Source organism: Lepidochelys olivacea (genome assembly GCF_965140295.1).
Source record: "Lepidochelys olivacea isolate rLepOli2 genome assembly, chromosome: 7".
NCBI classification, from domain to species: Eukaryota; Metazoa; Chordata; order Testudines; family Cheloniidae; genus Lepidochelys; species Lepidochelys olivacea.
The window spans coordinates 121,644,111-121,664,280 of record NC_140417.1 but is presented as its reverse complement, the minus strand read 5'-3'; the positions used below and the strand labels follow the sequence as shown (position 1 = coordinate 121,664,280).

At 50.3% G+C, this 20,170-nt stretch overlaps 1 protein-coding gene across 1 annotated transcript; it reads right to left on the bottom strand.

Annotated features, from left to right (window-relative positions):
• Positions 1-12,960: 12,960 nt before the first annotated feature.
• Positions 12,961-18,409, bottom strand: CALHM1 (calcium homeostasis modulator 1; the record flags this gene model as incomplete). Its single annotated transcript, XM_084633036.1, has 2 exons — positions 12,961-13,428; positions 17,861-18,409. The coding sequence occupies 2 exons, from the start codon at positions 18,407-18,409 to the stop codon at positions 12,961-12,963; spliced, it is 1,017 nt and encodes a 338-aa protein (XP_084489162.1).
• Positions 18,410-20,170: the final 1,761 nt, after the last annotated feature.

Sequence of the window (20,170 nt, the reverse complement as noted above, 5' to 3'; positions counted from 1 at the left end):
ATGAGTAAGCCCCATTGACTTCTGTGGAGCATGGGGAGGGCTCTTTGTGCCTCTGCGCTCGCTGCTTGGCTGCTCCAAATTGGATTGGAAATGGAGAGGGGTTTGATTTAGGGTTAATTAGCAGCAGAGGCCGGCAGACCCAATCCTCCCCCAGTGCTGGGGATGGCTAGATCCTGTTCCACTCCCCAACAGCCTGGCAACCTGGACACTGATCCAAACAACAGGGCCGTTTGGATGCAGCAGTGCAGCTTGGCCTGTTTCTATTGCAAAGGGACAGTTAGGGACACGAATGGGGACTAACTCTCTTAGCCGCAGTGAATTGCCTGTGGCCAAGAGCTCTTTTGGAGGCACGGTGGGTAGGGTGACCATATTTCCTAAAGGGAAAACGGGACACTGCGTGGGACTGGCCCAAATCCTATCCCCCGTCCCCGTCCCCCCAAACCGCTCACCTGTGTTTCACCACCCTACTCCTGCCATGCTGGGTTCTCTGGAACGCACCTTCCCTCCGTGTGAGGCTGGGACTACCTGCCTGCCCCCTCCGTTGCCCCCCCACCCCACCCCGAGGCTAGGATTGCTGGTCACTGGAACCCTGCCTGCCTCCCCGCCCCACTGGCCCCATCCGGCACATTCCAACACACCCCACTTTTTGGCAAAAGTGGGCATTTGTCCCGTTTGCTCTTGCCAACTGATCAAGTCGAGAAGAGCAAACGGGACAAATGCCCACTTTTGTCAAAAAACTTCATGACAGCCAGGACTGGGCTTAAAAAAGGGACTGTCCCGTTCGAAAAGGGACATATGGTCACCCTAACAGTGGGGAAATAGGTTTCAGAGTAACAGCCGTGTTAGTCTGTATTCGCAAAAAGAAAAGGAGGACTTGTAGCACCTTAGAGACTAACCAATTTATTTGAGCATAAGTTTTCGTATGCATCCGATGTAGTGAGCTGTAGCTCACGAAAGCTTATGCTCAAATAAATTGGTTAGTCTCTAAGGTGCCACAAGTCCTCCTTTTCTTTTTAGTGGGGAAATAGTGGCTCTTTGGCTGAGAGTCCAGGCACTGTCCCTCCTACCCAGGCAGAGCTGGGTGTGGCCAGAGGCTGGGGCAGCCAGCGATTTGGCTGGAGCAGCACATTCCTGCCTGACTCTGCTTTTCCGCTTTCCACTTCCTCTCCAGAGCCATGACATGAAGGCAGAGAAGGAGGCCAGTCCATCTACCTTCCTCCTCCTCTTCTCCCCCCTCCCTCCCACCACAGCTGGCCAGCTCTCTGCTCCTGCTTGCCTGCTGCAGCCCTCTTTCCCTTCATGCTTCATGGATGCTGTGCCCCTGAAACAAAACCCAGGCCCCCAGAGGACGGGTTAGCAGAGAGAAGCTTACAGCAACGCCCGTGTTGATTTCTGCACAGCCTCTAGCCCCTGGAATGGAACGAAACTCTTCTCAGGCCCCGTGTTATTGCCGGAGAGAGGCCTGCCTGGGCATCCTCCATTTCAGGGCGTCTGGAATGGATTTGGGGTTCCTGCTACAGAAACCACCCAATGGGAAACCTGGAGCTGGGTTTGAGTTTGACTCTGCCCCTCCCCAGAGGTCAGGAGAGTTCTGATCTGGACTTCTGGTGCAGGCCTGTCTCTGGTTATTACTGGTTTAATCCGGGCTCTGCCACGCTTGCTGTGTCCTCTTAGGCCAGGGGTGGGCAAACTTTCTGGCCCGAGAGCCACATCGGGGTGTGAAACTATATGGAGGGCCGAGTAGGGAAGGCTGTGCCTCCCCAAACAACCTGACCCCAGCCCCCATCCGACCCCTCCCACTTCCTGCCCCCTGACTGCCCCCCTCAGAACCTCCTACCCATCCAACCCCCCTGCTCCCTGTCCCCTGACTGCCCCGACCTATCCACACCCCCGCCCCCTGACAGCCCCCCGGGACTCCCACGCCTTTCCAACCCGCCCTGTTTCCCCAACCCCTGAGCGCCCCAAAACCTCCGCTCCATCCAACCACCAGCAGCTCCCTGTCCCTTGACTGCCCCCCAGGATACCCTACCCAACCCTCTCACTGCTGCGCGCGCACGCCCCCCCCTCCCCGCCCCATGCCGCTCGCTGCGGCAGGAGCTCGCAGCCCAGCTGCCCATGCGATGGCATGGCTGCGTGGGAGGGGGAACAGCGGGGAAGGGGCCAGGGGTGAGCCTCCTGGGCCAGGAGCTCAGGGGCTGGGCCGGATGTGGCCCGTGGGCCGTAGTTTGCCCACCTCTGTCTTAGGCCAATCACGCCCCTTCCCTGTGCCTCCGTTTCCCCTCCCACCCTTCATTTACTTAGGACTGAAGCTCTTTGGGGCAGAGCCTGTCTCCCGTGTGGCCAGCTCTCCCAGGGATGGGATTTCAGCCGAGGCCAGCGCCCGTTTTGCAATGACCAGAGATGCTCCAACCTTCTGGCCAAATGTAGCCCTGCCTGGGGGGAATCTGCCTCTGATTGGCTGCGCCCCCCACTTGCTTCACCTCCTGGGGCTGAGCAACCAATCAGAGCTTCTGTAGGAAGAGCTCTTTTCCCCCTTAGCGCCCCAAAGCCGTTGTCCTAGGCGGAGAGAGGAGAGATAAAAAGCCCAGCTGCTCAGGGCAGTTCTGCTCCCTCCTCCTCTCCTGTGAGCAATGGGAGATGGTTCTTCTGCGCCTGCTCCCTGCAGCACCTGGCCTAGGAGGGGGCAGAAGGGGTGAAGAGCTCCTGGAGCTTCCCCCCACCCCAAGCCTGGAAGGGAGAGAGGGGACCCTGCTGCAGCCCCCTCCAGGCCGGGGAGAAGGGAGTGAAGAGTCCCAGGAGCAGAGAGGAGGCTGGATGGATGAGAGAAACTGGGTGGGAGCAGAATACATCACTGGGCAGAGGACAGGCAGATGGGGCCAAAATCACTCAGCCAATACATTCGGGAGAGAGGGCGACACTGAGTGTGACCCACACGTGCTGGGGCTGGGCTGGGGGGGGGGGTGGGATTGCAGCAATAAACAGACAAACTAAAAAACACCGTCTAGTCTTTTTTTGGGAGGGGGACCCCTCACAATTTTGTGAGCCAATCTCATGATATTTGGGGCCAATCTTGTGATTGGGGGGGGGGGCTGTCTCAATTTTTGATCTTGCGAGGTTGGCAGAACCGTGTCTCTCTGCTCAGTGCCTGGCACCCTGGGGACCTGCTCTTAGCTGCCACCGCACTACCAGTGACGATATTGGGCTTGACCGGGTCAGCAGTTGACGGGTCCGACTCCCACAGGAAGTGGCCCCCTCCCTTCTGCATTGGGGCCTGACTCCTCACAGAAATTGGGGACAGGATAGGCCTGTTAGAACACCCAGCCCCTCCCCCAGGGCCAGGATTGTCCCCTCTAGGACACGTGCGAGGGCTTTGCCCAGCATGCCTTTCACAGTTCACAGAGCTTCTGCCACGCCCCGTGGCCGACTGGTAGATCTCTCTGGCAGGAAGGCTTTGCTGCTATTCAGCCTCCTTAACCCCACCCCATTGCTCCCAATCACACTCTTTTGTGCCATCCTAACCCCTCTCCTGGCTGTTTCCACCCTTCAGATGTTCCCCAGCCCAGCCGCGTGACACAGATGTAGCACTTCCAGAGCTGGGTTGGGCCTTCAAAGCACAGCCCAATGGGAGCCCAAGAGACTCTCAAGAGGCATTTTAAGCAACCCACTCCCCCCTAAAAAGATGCAGAGTGCACATTCCTCAGTGCTGCTGGCCAGTGAGGAGTGGGGGAGCTCCGCAGTCCTGCCCTCTCCTCATCCCTTCCCCTGCTGGAGCGGCTGGTGCCACCATTGGGGTGAGCCTGGCACTTGGCCTATGCTTTCAACTCATATTGCAGCGGTGGGTGGGGAAGGCTCCTCTTGCCCTTCCCCCGCAACCCCGGGCACGTAGTTACAATCTGGACCTTAATCTCATTTTATACATCAGTCCCTCCTAGGCTGAGATAAGGCAATCCAGGACCCTAGGGCCATCCCATGCTGAGGTCATATGGCCCACCCCCAGGCTGTGGCCTTGCCCCTTCTGGTGCGGTAGCAGGTTTCAGAGTTAAGATGAATAGGGCAGCATACACTTCTTGAAGCTATTGTTTCAGGCTCTCTGCAAACTCAGGTTACACTCACACCATGTTTTCAGGCTTTCTTTGTGTCTGTGAGGGTTAGAAACACAATTCTTTTAAAATGAAAGCTGAGATTCTGATCTTATCATGTGACTGCAGGAGCTGGGGCCTTTGGCATGGGCCTGTGGTACCTGGGCCTTGATCCAGCCCCGGTCCCCTCAGCTTCCTTATAATTGTAGCTGCATTTCGTTGAACTCCCTCCAGTTTGTCAGTATTGTTCTGGTATTGCAGTGGCCAGCAATTAATTCACTCTTCCAGATGTAGCCCCTGCTGCATGTGCCACCCCAAATTGCACTGGACTCTTGCTACTACTACATCCCATTGCAAACTCATGCCTAATTTGCTATCCCCTGTCACTCCCACCCTCTTCTGGCCATCACTGCTTCCCAGGCTTGTCCCTCCCCCTGCGTGTCTGGGCATTGGATTCTTTCCCACAGATGCACTCTTCCAAGTTGAATCTCATGTTGTTATTTGTTAATAATGCTTATGTTATAATTATATTAACGATGCAGCCAATCATTGCAGGATGTTGTGCGTTGCCCCGGTAAGAGGGATCCTGCCCTGGGCTTCTTCAATCAACGGACTGCAGGAAGTACACAGAAATAGCTGAAACTGTTTGCTGAATTGAGCAGATCCTTGTCAGGTGACTCATCTGTGAAGCCTGCGGCTTGTCTCAATGTTAGAGGCCTTGGGAGGGACAAGATCCTCTGGAGGATGAGGATGCAGCTGGTTAGGCTGTGTGTGCATGAGCCCTAGGTGAATGGTTAGGGAGCTGTAACCAAGGAATCTGGTAACTGGGGATCTGTCTGCCTTTGTCTTCACTGGGATTTCACTGAGGGCTCACCCTTTCATGACAACGGCTCCTTAGCTTGTGGGAGGGTTGCTGAAATAGGGGGTGTCTTATGTCTGGGGTGAGAGGAGGTTGGGGCCTCCCCCCAAAAGCAATTAAAAATGATCCCTTGATCCAAGAATTTGAAATGCTCCACGTGATGACCCAAATGCTGCTGTCAGTGCTTTCTGGGGTGCAGGGGCAGAATTCCCTCTGCTGCGTCTTTGATCTCTTTGCCTGCTGTAAAGGTGCTGGACAGCCCCTTGTTACAAAGGGGATTCGGTGTCAGGCTCTGATCCCGAAGTGTAAATGAAAAGGCAAAGAGTTTCTCTCTGCAAATGGAAGCCTGCTCTTTGGTCTCTTAATGGATCTGCCCAGGAGTTTGCATGTTAATAACTGCTCTGAGAATAGTTAGAAGGCTCCTTTTTGGTAGATCATAATTGTGTCAAACTGAAAAGTAAAATAAAACTGGAAACAGTGTTTATCTTTTAATCTCCTTTGTGTTGTAAATCAAGCTTTACACCTATTAACTTCTGGACAGCTGCCTTGATTAAAGAGCTGAGTGTGAAGATTAACGATAAATCTGTGATGTGTTCCTTTTTCCCAAGAGTCAGCCTGACTGATCATGAACTTGGATACAACTTCATTTATAGTCTTTCTGGCTTGATCTTAGAATTTCACTATTATCGACTTCAGGGGGCGGGGAGGGACAACAACCCACAAACCAGTAATTAAGCTTTACATTAACTGCAATCACCTTGGCTCCTGCTGGGACAAAACGGCGTGGTTTAGAAAGAGCATGTGCGTGAGAGAGGGAGAAACAGACTATTGATAATTTGATATGTAGTTTAAGGGACATGACTGAGATAAAAATACCTTCCTTTCATATATTACTAAGGAAACAACAGTTATTAGGGAGTGAATTTTGGCAATCTAGACTGAGCTTTCCAAAGCCATTTAGAGAATTTGGATGCCTAATTTCAATCAATTTGTTTGGGAATTGCGTAGACAGATTGCAGTGCATAGGAATTGGGTTGAACCATCTAGTTGGCTTCTATTGCAGAAACATCATTGTATATATGTATCTAGGCCTTGTACGTTTGTGTCTAGTTAGTAGACATGGTTATTTGGAACCCAGCTGTGTCATGTGGCTTCCTCCTATTCTTAATGCTGTATAAAGGCACAACACAAAGCCCTTAGGCAGCTTTAAAAACTGTCGCCCCAAGGTGCTATTTGTCTTTGGTTTTTCTGTCTGCATTTCACTCTGCTTCTTGTGTCAGTTCCAGCTCTGTAGGGGGGTTACTTACGTGTATCTGTCTTCATGACGTTAAACAAAAATAACCCCCAACTCTTATTCACAGCGGAGTTTGCAAATCTCTCTTTTTAAAAAAAAAAAACAACCACAGCCTGAAATTTGAGCCTAAATGATTGACTTGACAGTGGCTCCTTTTAGAATGAACATCCAGTTTGTGTGAAGTTTTTAAGACGGAGAGGAATCTAGGTGAAATCTCAAGGTAAATCAGATTTAAAAAAAAAAAAATGAATGGCCAGCTAGGGTTTCCTGGCTGTCACTGTGCTCTATGCCATGGCCACTCCGAGCTTCACAGCTACAGCAGAGGTTTCCCTGCTGCAAAAAACAGATCCAGATCACTAGACTTAAAGGAGAATCTCCACAAGCTCTTAGCAATATAGGGCATATGGCACACAATTAAGCAATCTTTTTGTTTCAGTCAGTTGAGGGCAGTGGCACACATTAGCGAGCGCACTGCACTATCCAGAGGTGCTTTGGTCAGGGTTATTTTAACACCTCCTGTGACCCATGAGGTCAGTCTGAGTAGTAACTAAAGAGATTAGTAAGGAAGACTGGATGCTTTCCCCTGGCTTGTGATTTAAAATGAGAGGTGCTTTTCCAGAGCAGATTGTATCTCCACCAGGTTGTTTACAATAGCGCCTAGTGCATGAGAGGTTTCAGAGTAGCAGCCGTGTTAGTCTGTATTCGCAAAAAGAACAGGAGGACTTGTGGCACCTTAGAGACTAACCCATTTATTTGAGCATGAGCTTTCGTGAGCTACAGCAGAGAATCTTTCAGCCTGCCCCACAATATTCTTCTGCTGATTCTCGCTCTTCTTCGTCCTGAAATAGCATATGATAAAACGGAAGGAAGTCTTGCCCATGTCCTATAGCATGAGCCTTAGCAAGGGACAAAAACTACCCCCTGCTTGCTATGTCTTGCTACCCAAACAAGGGTTTCCACGGGCATATGGCGCCCTCTAGTGTCCATGAAACTAGTTCTCCAGCAGTTTTGTGCACTTGCTTCTTGGAAAGTAAGGCTATGCATATGTGCCGGAACTAGGGGTGCTGCACCCCCTGGCTTGAAGTGGTTTCCATAATAGACGGGGGTTTACAGTCTGGTTCAATGGCTCTCAGCACCCCCCACTTACAAATTGTTCCAGCACCCCTGAGGCTATGTCTACACTGGCACTTTTGTTGGTAAAACTTTTGTCGGTCACTCCCCTGGCCGAACATAAGTTTCATCCGCTGTAGGGTCTGTCGTGCAAACATAGCCTAAGGGCTTGTCTACATGGGGGTGTTAATCTGCAGCTTTTTGTTGCATGTCGGGTAATTCACAGCACACAAGCCGCAGTAACAGTGTGTACACCCTCAGTTTGCAGCATTCTCAGAAGGTATGCCATGTTCCTATGCTTTGCTGCCGAGCAGTGTGCATGCTGGGACTTTACTTGCTGTGCATTGTGGGGTGCCTAGTGAAGCCAGACTAGTTCACATATTTTAAAAATCTCATGATTCATTTGTCTCCGTCCATACTTCCTTTCTGGGTAGGCTGGCCATGCTGCTGTCTGTGAGCAGGGACCCCACGATGCTTCATGCCGCTACGCTGGTAGCCTCAAATACACACATGATGGTGCAGCATCTCCTTCAGCGACGGTGGAACCAGGACCCAGAAGAGGCAGACACCAAGCAATTGATAGAGCAGTTGTTTTCAACCTGTGGTCCGTGGACCCCTGGGGGTCCACAGACTGTCTAGGATTTCCAAAGGGGTTCACACCTCCACTTGAAATTTTTTATGGGTCTGCAAATGAAAAACGGTGGAGAACTACCGTGATAGAGGACTGGTTCCTGGAGCAACTGGAGGGAATGAATTGTTCTGCAGACCTAGGATGACCAGCTGTGGCAAGAGAATTGCAGGAGGAGGGAAGGCAGGCTTTTTGGAGCTATGTGCTAAGCTTGCCCCAGAGCGGCAGTGTACCAACATGCCGTACCCTATACCTGTGGACAAGCAGGTCACCACTGCCCACGCAGAATCCCCCCGTCCGTAGCCAACCAATTTGGAAAGGGGAGCTCTACTGTTGGGGCATAGCGTCATGCAGCTGTGTGATGCCAGGTACTGTTGCACCAGGTTATAAAGCTTGTTAGTGCTCAGGAGGTTTATGATGGCTTTGCACGCATGGGATTCCCGAACTGTATTGGGACAACTGATGGGACTAATGTCTATTATTTGTGGGTCTCCCCAACATCAGCAGGGCTCAGAACTCATAAACAGAAGGGGGGTATTTCTTCCTGGTGCTCCAAGCATGTGTTACCATGGTGGCGGGTTTATAGTCTGGTCTGGACGGATTCCCAATGCTAGAATCTTTCAAAACTGAGCTCTCTTTACCGTAATGGAGAAAGGCCTGTTTGCCCCCAGCATCACTGTGGCCATTCGGATCAGTCTGTTTATCATGGGAGATCCATGGGAGATCCAGCTTTGCCTCTGCTTCCCCGTTTAATGAAGCCATTCACAGGCTGCTTGGACAGAAGGCAGGAACTGCTTAACTCCTGCCTTAGCAGCTGCAGAATGGCAGCAGAGTGTGCATTTGGCTGTTGGAAAGGAAGGTGGCGCTGTTTGTGGACTCTGTTGGAAGCAGCATCCAAAAAAAGAAAAATCCCCAAGATTATAGAGCTGCATGTTGTATTTTGCCCCAATATTTGTGAGAGTGAGGGAGTAAGCCTTAGCGATGGGCAGGAAGCTGAGGGAGACTTGCTCAGCGGTTTGAGCAGCCAGCATGGTGTACAATGCAACATGCAAACGGGCGGGGCGATATTGTCAGGGATTGCTCTGATTTTGAGTCTGAGATTGTGCAGCGAGACACAGAGAGGGCGGGGGTTAGACGTCTTTTGTGCAGTTCAGTGTTTACGGACAGTGGAAGTGCAATGTTGTGGCGATCCCTGTTGTGCCCGGTGTGTTTGTAAAACCCGATGAATTAGTGCAAGCGTAATTATTTTCTGTTGCAAATGTTGGCTCCTTATGAATGAAATTTTAAAGGCTTTTATAAAATAAACAAACAGAAACGAACCTTCACTCGAAAATGAAACAACGGCTTTTAATTATGAAACAATATATTACAAAACAATCTATCCAACTCTAAAGAAGCCTTTCATTAATCTAGCAGTGAAACAAAACAGCAAAGTGCTGCAGGGCAGGGCATGACACAAGGAGCCAGTATACGTCTTGGCTCTGCCTCTTCTGGTTCGTGGGACTTCGGGTGTTGAGGGCTGAGGCTCGAAGTTACTAGGGGCGACAGAGGGCTCAAAAGAGCAGGGGTTCCAGGTGCCCTGAGCTCAGGTCTGGGAGGGAAATGGCTCAGGGAGCAGGCTGCCAAGGTACAGCGGGGAGGAGTTGTTCCAGGTACCCTGTGTTATTCAGGGGTTGATAGGGCCTGCTGCCCAGATGGTGACATGTGCTGTTGCAACATGGCATCTTGGCATCTCCCTGTCTTTTTTTTATACTGGCTTTGGCCATGGCAAGGCTTTCCCTGGCAACTGCCACGCTGTCCTTTGCCGCTGCACCGATCTCCCTCAGAAAGCTCCTTGTCGGATTCCCCCCTCAGTCTTTAGATCCAGCCTCCACCTCCCTGTGGGTTTCAGTTTTCTGGGGACACTGATGTCTGCAAACATTTCATCGCAGGTTTCCGTTTTCTCCCCCCTCAGCTTTGCCAGCCACTCCGCTGTTGGGAAGGGCCCTGTTCCGCAGGGGCTGGCCAGTGCAGGTGCTGCGGTTGTTGGGGAGCATTAAAAGTAAATAAAAGACCAGCAGTTATTGTTCATGTTCTAAGGAGGCTGTGACCGCATTTCCTTCCATGCGTTTCTGGCTTCACCTCTCTGAGATCCTTCCCACACTTGGGGAAACCTCGGGGATGGGAAGCGGCGTGTGCTCCGGGATTGTGGTCTGTGCAGTGTACGCCGTTCGGCTTGGCTGTAGTGCCATGGAGTTAGAGGTGCTGGAACAATTTTTATAGCGGGGGCACTGGAAGCTATTGAACCAAACTGTAAACCCTGAATATGATGAAAACCCCTTCAAACCAGGGGGTGCTGCTGCACCCCCAGCACCCTTCGTTCCAGCACCTATGCGTGGAGGCGGGGAGGGAGGGGGGTTGGGAATTATGTTTCTGGTCAGGGGAGATGGGAATTACGTTTCCTGCTCAAGATAGTTTTGCTGTTGCTTTGGAGGTGCTGATATGATGTTACCCCCAGGCAGGTGACGAGGAGGCAGAGAATGGCCTTAGTCAAAACCAAAAGAGCAGACCAGTGAGAGATGCTGTGAAGTTATTCGCCAAGATGATCCCCCCGAAGTGTTGCAGGAGTGGAAGGGAGTTGTGAGCTATACAGGGGCAGGGAAAAGGAATGATCAGGTAGCTGTTTCTTATAATCTCCCAGCAAAAATGGAGCAATTTCCCAGCCTTATCATTTGCGTTCTCTCCCCCGCAGAAATGCTGAAAGTGCAGCCAGAAAGTGACAGTGCTCTGCAGTGATTGCCTGAAGCGTTCGCCATTACCAGTCGGTAAGAATGCATGTCACAGGGTGTTTACGGGGGAGCGGTGCCCTTTTTAGCTTTACAAGCATACCGTGTTCGTGTCAACCTCCCGTAACATCAGAACACTAACCAAGCTTCCTTTCCTGTAGCCACCGGCTCACTAAATTTCTGCATTTCTCACAAAAGAATGTTCTCCTTCTTCCAGTCTGGGGTGGGAGTAGGGTGACCGGATAGCAAGTGTGCAAAATCGGGACAGGGAGTGGGGGGTAATAGGCACATGTATAAGACAAAGTCCCGAATATCAGGACTATCCCTATAAAATCGGGACAACTGGTCACCCTACATGGGAGAGAGGCTGTGGCTGTGCCAGGCTGGCGGCTGCCATTTTGAGGTAGGCCACAGGGTTGGCCGGGGAGGGTGTTTGCCAGGTAGAACAGCTGAGGTAAGGCGAAAGGAAAATGAGTACGTGGGCGTGTGCTTGCTGTGGCATTGGTCTGAAAACAGTTGGCAGTCAGGGCTTTAGCATGAGATGGAGGCCGACTGCCCTGCTGGAGTAGCTGCCATTTTGGAAAGGTATATGGGAGTGGGGGGAATGGACAACATGGGCAACTGGAGGGGAAAGGAGGGAGGCAGGGACCTTGGCCTCAGACAGGCTTCTAGCTCATATCTGCCTACAATGGCTGCGGCCATGGGACACCCGGAACAGACGCTAGCAATGCAATATAGCATAATAAAAATACACTAGAACATAACTATTCTAAAAAGACTTACATGCTGAGGTTCCCTGTGTAGGATCAGTCCCAGGCTGGGTTGCTGCCCAGGAATCGGGGTTAGTTGCTGCAGGGCAGGAATCAGGCTTGCCTTCTACCTGGCTAGTATCAGAGTCCTGACCTGAGTCCTGAAGAGATCCTGGATTTTCAGGGAGATCTCTTCCCCCCCTCCTCATGCTCATCCTCCTATGAGTCTCGCAGGTCATGCTCGGGGGGAGGGAGGGAAGATGGGCCAGGGTTGTGTGGTTATGTAAAATCCTATCCAGCTTCTCAAAAACTGGACAGGTTACATGGATAGTTGGATAGTTTGTCCCTGTTGTTCCTCGCTTTAATGTAGGTGTTCTTGAGCTGTTTGCTCTTTCTTTGGCACTGTTTGGCGTCTCAGCCATGGCCCTTCACAGACATCTGCCTGGCAATGTTCACAAGAAGTTCTTTGTCCTGGTGGCTGACCGCAACGTGTCTCGTCTCCCCAGAGGGTGATGAGATCCAGGGTCTCAGCACAGCTCCAAGTGGCTGCTCTGGGGTTGCTGGGTTTCTGGAGTGTTATTGCAGCTATTGTGATAAACTGGAATCCAGGAGTGAATGGACAAAATCTGGCTGTGCACCAGTTCGTAAACAGGAGGAGCCGTCCGGTCAACTCAACCCCCGAGCCGGGGAGGGTATGCAGGTAAGCAGACAGGTCAGTAATGGTTGCTCACAAAGCAGCGTGGGATAGCAGTTGGGGGACTGCCAAAGTAGTGCACGGCAGCATTGTGTGCACTTGAACAATAGACTAGACTAACTGGCTTCGCAGCAAAGGTAGCTCACTTTGAAAGAGGACTACAGAGTCCTGTGATAAATGCGAAGTCGGCGCACTACAATGAATTGCCTCAGGCGCGTGCAAGCGTTTTCAAACCTCATTAACTCCATTGAGCCCGGTTTAAACTCCCCGTATAGACAAGCTCTCAGTAGGTGCCCTTTATATGAAGAAATCATTGTCACGGTGGATTTAGACTCTAAATTGAAATTACCAGCTGCAGAACTAAATGCTGGGGGCGGGCATTCTCTATTGCTCAGCTCCGAGGCAAACCCCCTATGAACTGTAGGCTGGAGTATACGAGGCGCACCAGAGGGGAAATTGCACAGCCATTGGTCCTTCCTGCAAACCTGATTGTCATGCCAGCATATTTGAAGGTGGCATCTGGTGCTCATTTTCCCTTCTCCCTACTCCGCTCAACAGCCCACCCCATACCTTGTCTGCAGCACCTGCTTCTCCAAATGGGTGTCTTTTTGTTTCTGCTCAGCTACGTGGAGTATGGACAAGTAGGGTGGGAAGAGATGCTCTGAACTGGACTCTCTGGAGTGACCATAATGGTTCCAGTCTTACTGGGGTACCCCTTGGAAAGGGAGCCCTAGGTGGCCATCTCTAAGGCCACACCTGATCTCTGTTCCTGTAGCCCATCCTCACACTTTACTATAGTAGGTGACAATCTCCCTCTTGGGCAGACTGATGTGATTGCGGTGCTGATTTTCCTCTACCCAGCTGTTCCCGTTCTGTAACACCTCCTGATGGAGGCACAGAGGCGGCTTGCATTTGTGCCAGCTCTTCAGGAGCTTGTTCATAGTCCCCTGGTCTGTGATGCCCAGTAGCTTCTCTTTCTCTTCCCCCACTTCTGAGGGAGCCACCTCAGGGGAGTGGGTGTGCCCCAGGCCCATGTCCTTGTTCATGGCCTCAAAGAACTGCTGGATGCAGACCTTGGCGAAGGTCTTGGCGTGCTCCGTGCAAGTCTCGTCGAACAGCTTGCGCTCAATGTCTATGTAGTGGGACCAATACTTGCTCTTCAGGAAGGCAGCTTGAGTGAAGCAGGGCCGGAGAGCCCTGACAAGGAAAGCCACCATGGTCACCAGCAGCACGAAGGACCAGCCCAGAGCCTGCAGGGGTAAGGGGTGGGAAACCAAACTAGTCACAACAAGAAAGACCAAGGGTAGGGCTGGGCTCAACCAAAACCATGGCCTTGATCCCAAGTCCTTGACCTTGCAGGGTTGTTCAGATGCCACCAGTTCAGGCCCCTCTCTAATGAAGACTCTGGTATGTTTTAAACATATTGCAAAGTCCATAACTAACAGGAATTGCTTTATTTGCCCACAGGGAAAACAGGACCAAGAGTGGAACAGTGTTTAAGGTAAGTGAGGGGCTGATATGGCCAGCATGGTCTTAATTATGGGGGGAAATGTTAGTTGAAAGGTTCACCACATCCTGAGCTCTGCAAACCCTCTCTAGATAATGGCTCTACCCTTTCTCCCAGTTGTCTTCAATAACTAAATCTGTAATGTTCCGGAACTGGAAGTATCTGGAGAGGAAAAGGGTACCCCTTAGGATTGAGTGTGTGTGTCTGTCTTCCTCTGTTTAGGGTGCCTGTGATAGGAAGGGAAAGGTAACAGGTGAGTTGGAATGAGAGCTGACCCTCCCTGCTGTGCTGTGGATCCCTGTTTCTGCCCTAGAGCCTCTGCCAGAGGTGTCAATGGAAATTTATCGGTGACAGCACAGATGGGAAACTGCTACACTGCTGAGGGGGTCTCACTGGGACTGAGGTTGGCCAGGGAGCTCTCACTTCCTTCTCGTGCCACGAAGGGTTAAATGCTGCAGTTCTTAGGCCTGGGATGGAGAAAAGCTTTGTAGGTAACTTCGGGCCCCTCTCTTGCTCTAACACCAAAGCACTATAGGATACAGCAATACATTTCTAAGCAAAAGTCTCACATATCTCAAGTCCTACTGGTTTTTTTTCCTCTTCTGTTAGAATGCTGGTATTTTCCAGACTCTATAGATCAATAAATGTGTTGGAGGAGGCATGGTCTTGTGATTTCGATGCTAGACCAGGGCTTGGTTGCTCTGTTCCTTGGGCAAGGGTCAATTCATGGCTGTGCCACAGAGTCCCCTTGTGCAAGATACTTAATCTCTCTGTGCCTCAGTTTGCCTCCTGATAATGTGGATGATGTCTGGCTCAGTCAATCCACGCGTGCAATCTGTGGTGATGGAGGACCTGTACCAGAGAGATGGGACTTAAAAGGCTGTAGTCTTTAAAGATTAAGCCCTTCCTACGCTTCCACCAGAGTTTTTTGTATTTAATGTCCTGGGTTTGTGCTGCTATGTTCTAACATGACAGACTCTACTAGGGAAGCACTGGGATCTGGATCTTTGACATGACACACTACAGGTTCAAAGGGAGCATGCATGTTATTTCCCATGCTATATGAATTGCAGACCTAAGAGTGCCAGACTGCAGGTAATGTGACTATCTCTCCCATGGCTACTGATTCTGCCCCCAAGGAAAAGCAAGCTGGAGTTGCTCAGGGCATTATATTGGTCTCTGAATGGCTACAAAACCAGTCTGAATGCAAGGATAGATTGACACCATGCCCACCTTCTAGTGGAGTCCTTTAAGTAGCAGGAAATACCCTTTAATGTAATGTAATACCACTTAGCATTGATACTGACACTATAGACAGGAACTGAACCATAGCAGAGCAGGTAGATACACTATATTACATCAGTATGGAAGCATGTGTACCACTGCCTCCTACTGGTGAAATCAGAAAGACACGTGTGTGTCATAGGCTCTATACTGCTAGCAGCTAATGGAGAGTCTCCTTCTGCACTAGTAGTAGGAGCTTGTTCTTTTGGTAGCAGGAGTTCTACCCCCAGCGTGTGGCATAGCAATAGTAACAACTGCTAAGTTGGAGGTTGCCATGAATTTATTACAGCATTACCTGAAAATGGATCACCTGCCAGGTACTGGTCTCCTAGCAGAGGAATAATAAAGGCTCTAAGGTAGGGTTTCTCAAACTTGGCTCCACGGCCCTACTTCAGGGAGTCCGTGAGTCATGCCCGGGATTGCTGGCCCCGTTGATCAATTCCTCCCACTCCTTCCCAGTGCCTCCTGCATGCCACAGAACAGCTGTTCAGCAGCATGCAGGAAGTGCTGGGAGGGAGGGGGAAGAGCGGGGACAGGGTGCTCTCAGGGGAGGGGACAGGAAGAGGAGGGGCAAGGGTGAGACCTTGGGGGAAGGGGTGGAGTGGGGGTGGGGCCTGGAGCTGAGCAGCAGGCTTGGGTGTCCGTGAAGATTTTTAGATCAAAATGGGGGTCCTCGGGTTGCTAAAGATTGAGAATCACTGCTCTAAAGAGTTCAGACACTGCCAATAAAATGAAGTGGAACAACCAGAACTTAAACCCCAGTAACAAGGCAAATCATCCTGCTTAGACTGCAGGGTGGATTTTACATTTCCCGATGAAAAGCTCAAGGGTATTTGCATCCTTTCTAAACCATGAGGAACAAATACGCTGAGACCAGCAGCAGGAAAGTGCTTTGTTAATGTGGCTGGCTTAGCGCTCGGCCACTTGGCATTTGGGGATGTTTACATTGCAAATGAGGAGACCATTTGTGCGGTTGTCCCTGTACCTGGGTTTAGATTAGAGTCTTTTCCACACATACATGCACATGCCTTTGCTTCTCCAGCTGCATTTTGTTGCTTCTGCATTGCATGACAATTATCACTGATTGTACCAGCCCAAATGGTGCATCTAGGCAGTGCCCTGTCTCTGATAATTGCCATGTATGTTCTTAATACACCTGCTCATACGGTGCCATTTAATGACGTGCCCTGAAGCATGAGGATCAATAGTCCTTATAATTCGTTATCCAACCTGTATAACTGCAGATGCTGCCCTTATTCAGACAACTGTCTCTTTTTGCTAAGCTGTTAGCCTCAGTAATATCCAGCCTCAATGAGCAGAAGCAGATAGGCTCTCTACAGTCTAATTCATAGATTCCAGTGATGGCAATAGAGAGGTATGGCCTCTGGCCTGTATTAGGACCTGGCTTTCTTGTGCACTGCCAACCTGCTGGACACCAGGGCCAGGAAGGGCAAACTCTCAGGGCCAGGAAGGGCAAACTGGGCTTGTCTAACTCAGTCTTCCCAAGGTAGGCTTGTGCATCTGTTCTATATTCAGGTACTGTCTCTTTTGCCATGATGCGCCAGCTGGTGGAGAGTGTTTTCCAATCAGTCTGGAAACCGGGTTTTGTTCTTGTCTCTGCCACTGATTCTGCTTTGTAGGCTTGGCCAAGTCACTTCCCCTCTTTGTGCCTCAGTTTCTGTATTTAAAATGGGGATAACGATACTTACCTTCCATGGGGTGGAGTGGGGCTAAGACTCTGATGGGCAAAGTGCTCTGAGATCCTCAGGTGGAAGATGCAATAGTTGTGCTAGGAATGATCAGTCACTTCATATCAAGGTTCCAGTTATAAAGAATTGAAACAATTGATAGCTGTTTATATGCAGATTAGCAACATAAAGTAGTATAGATCGTTATAAATTGTCAGATAAGTCATGCTAATAAGCAACCTGTGACTTTAGCAATCTACTGATTAGTCATTTATTAAAACTGCTATTAATCATGTGTTAACCCTTTATAAATGGAATTTCTATATAAAGTGTGACCAAATTATCATGATTCCAGCAGCCTAGTGGCTATCTCAAATGCTTCCACATGGGGGGACCTGAGATCAGAAGCCAGCACTTGGGTCCTCACTCCCCAGGCCAGCTTGTGTGGACGAAATGTCTCCACCAGAAATTGCTACCCTTCAAAAAAAAATGTTCCTTTCCCTGGTTCACAGTTCACTAAGCAACTCTTGTGCACCTTGAAGGCCAATGTCCTGCATTTCTGCTTTCTGACAACCATGCCATGTGGTCCCAGACTCCTCTGATAAAAGAATATCTTGCAGCGGTAGGGTCCTTTGGTAAGAATAGGCAGTTGGCCAAATTCAGGTGTAGGCAGGTATAACTCTCATTGACTTTAGGGGGAATTGCCCCAAGTATGCCATGGGCTGAATTTAGCCCTGGATTTGTATGGATCACTTGCCTGCCATGGAAATGCAGCCATTTCTGGAGTGGAACATGGCTGTCCGTTTAATGATGCACAGGAACGCTACCCAAGAATTTAGGACAGGCAGTGACTGTGAAAGCTGAATCCAACTGGAATGTCAGGGGGGGATTTAGGAAGGCACAATCTAACTACCCACATTGGAATTAGGCTAGGAGGGGACACTGAGGCTGACAATCCTAGTCTTCCAAAACACCTGACCTGGGATAGTTAATGGTTATGAAGAGCCAAGGCCTCAGATTTACATGCCATCCAAAAGACAGCACCCCCTGGAACCATGCTCAGACACACACTATGGACCCCAAGGAAAGAGCACCCCCTGCTGAGGTACCAACACTATTTCCTGCAGCAACCATGAGTTTCTTCTTGGAAGTCTCCCATCCAGATAGGACGAAGCCCATGTAGCATAAGCCCCCGGCTCTTACCTGTGAGATGCAGCGCAGGTATCTCACCACCACCTCCCTGGCCACAAGCTCCTGCCCGTTGTAGATCTCTTTGCAGGGGATGCGGGCCAGTATCCTCCTCATCTCCTTCTCTGACAGGCCCGTGTAGCTCCCGTTCCCCAGCTTCTCCACTGGCACTGAGGTGCTGAACGCGCACATGAAGCACTTCCCGTCCAGCAGTGTCACGGAGATCCAGACAGCGGGTGCGATCATGGCCCGCTGGGCCATGGAGCAGAACATGTAGCGCAGGACAGCCGGGTCCTTCTGCCGCATGCCCGTGGGCCTCTTCCACTCCTCTGCCAGCACAGACACGTTGTTGTTCATCACAAAGCCCAGGAGGAACAAGACCAGGGGGGGCACGAACAGGATGCCCAGGCCATATGCCAGGTTGTAACTCGGCAGGCAGGGGCAGTTGAAATCGAAGGCTGAGTACATCTGGGCGCTGGCCAGGGCCATGATCCCACAGATGCCATTCATGAAAGATTCCTGATTGGCCTGGAGGAACTGGAAGATCATTCGGAACTTGTCCATCTTCACGGACAGCCTTTACCTCCCTCCTTTCCTGAACCAAGGCCAAGGTCTTGTTCCTCTTTGCTTTATTCTTTCTCCTTGGGAGTCTTTACTCCCTTCCTCCAAGACCCCTGGCACATCTGCAATGATCTCTTACTTGCTTCATCTTGAATTATTCAATTACCTGGAAAAATGCCCTTCTTCCCCCTCCCCAATATTTAAAGCAAACAAACTCACCCCTTTCTTTAACTTATTAAAGAAATATTGTTTGCAAAAGTCCCTCGTTTATTTTCCCCTCTTCTAAGAATGTATTGTGCATGAATCTCAGCTAGTTCGTGGCTTGGTAAATCAGTCTTCTCTGTTCTTCTCGGTGTCCTCATTTCTCCAGTTCTTTGGTCATTGAGCCCTTTTATTTGTTGGGGGAGCTGTTGCTATATTTATATAGTCCAGACAGCAATCTAGGTTCTCGGCAGGAAAGGGAGTTGGCTGGACTCTGTGAACTTGTTTGCAAATGCTACAGGGTAGCTGATGCTCCTCCCACAGATAATTGGTAAGCAGGTGAAAATTCATGATCCTCTTCCGTAGAATTGTCTCCCACAAGGACGAGAGGGCACTAATGCAAAAATCAGGATGCCTGGAACATCTCTCTCTCTGCCAGAGGAATTGTATTGAGGCTAACAAAACAATTGGCGTGGTTCATAGATTTATCAGCTTCCCTTCCCCCTTTCACTTCTTTGGGAACTAGAGATGATGCCGCACTCTATTGTGTTCTGGGTGGGGTTGGAAGGTTAAGGCAATTCTGGAGTGAGGCGGGGTAAAGTTGCCCATGCTCTAGAGTATGATACACTGATACAGTATAGATCTGTTGTCCTATCCTCCCCTCTGCTCCACAGAAGAGCACACTCGCTTTCAGCCAGACTTACAATGGGCAGTTGTAATATTTTGGACTCTTACAGGGCTGTGCACCTAAGGATCGCTAAGCACTTTACAAACTTTAATCCACAAAGGCCACCAAAGCCATGGGTGGATGAGAGTTTGTACAGTAAGTAGCATTATCCCTGGCTTTTAGGGATGGCGGCTCTGAGTTACAGACTAAAGCGAGGTGTTGGTTAAAACCCAGTGGTCAGAGTCAGGAATGCTGGGTTCTGTTCCTGGAGGTACCCCACAGCTCCAGGTTTGCAGTGTGACCTTCCATAAGACACTTCATCTCTCTGTACCTCCATTTACCCATGTACAAAATGGGGATCATCCTTACCAGCCTCACACGGGTAACACGACTACCACTCTGAAACTGGTATTTTGGAGACTCATTTTTATCATGAGGCTTGTCATTTTCATTCACGGTTTATTAAGCACTTTTGAGATGCTGGAGGGGAAGATGCAAAGTACTATTATGATAGAGGTTAAATGGTTTTCTTGAAATGAGTCACCAACAAAGCCCAGGAGTCCTGTCTGTCCTGTGCTCTAGCCACAATCCACCCGGGGCCCATTCCTCCATCCCTTCAGTGGAGTAACACCTGGCATGAACTTGTCTCACTGGCTCCCAAAAGCCTTGGGGAGAAGAAATCTGTTAATAAAATGTTGTAAATTTTATGAGTGAGGTAGAAACCAGGGTCTCTCTGAGGGGGTATGCTGCATGGGTGTAGTTAAGCAGGGAAGTTGCGTTGCTCAGGCCAAAGGTTCTGGAGCCGAGATTGGATTATTGCACACAGCCCTGCCCCCAGATCTCAAGGACCTCACTATTAACATGGGACCTGTTCAATTTCATATGTTGTCTTCTTT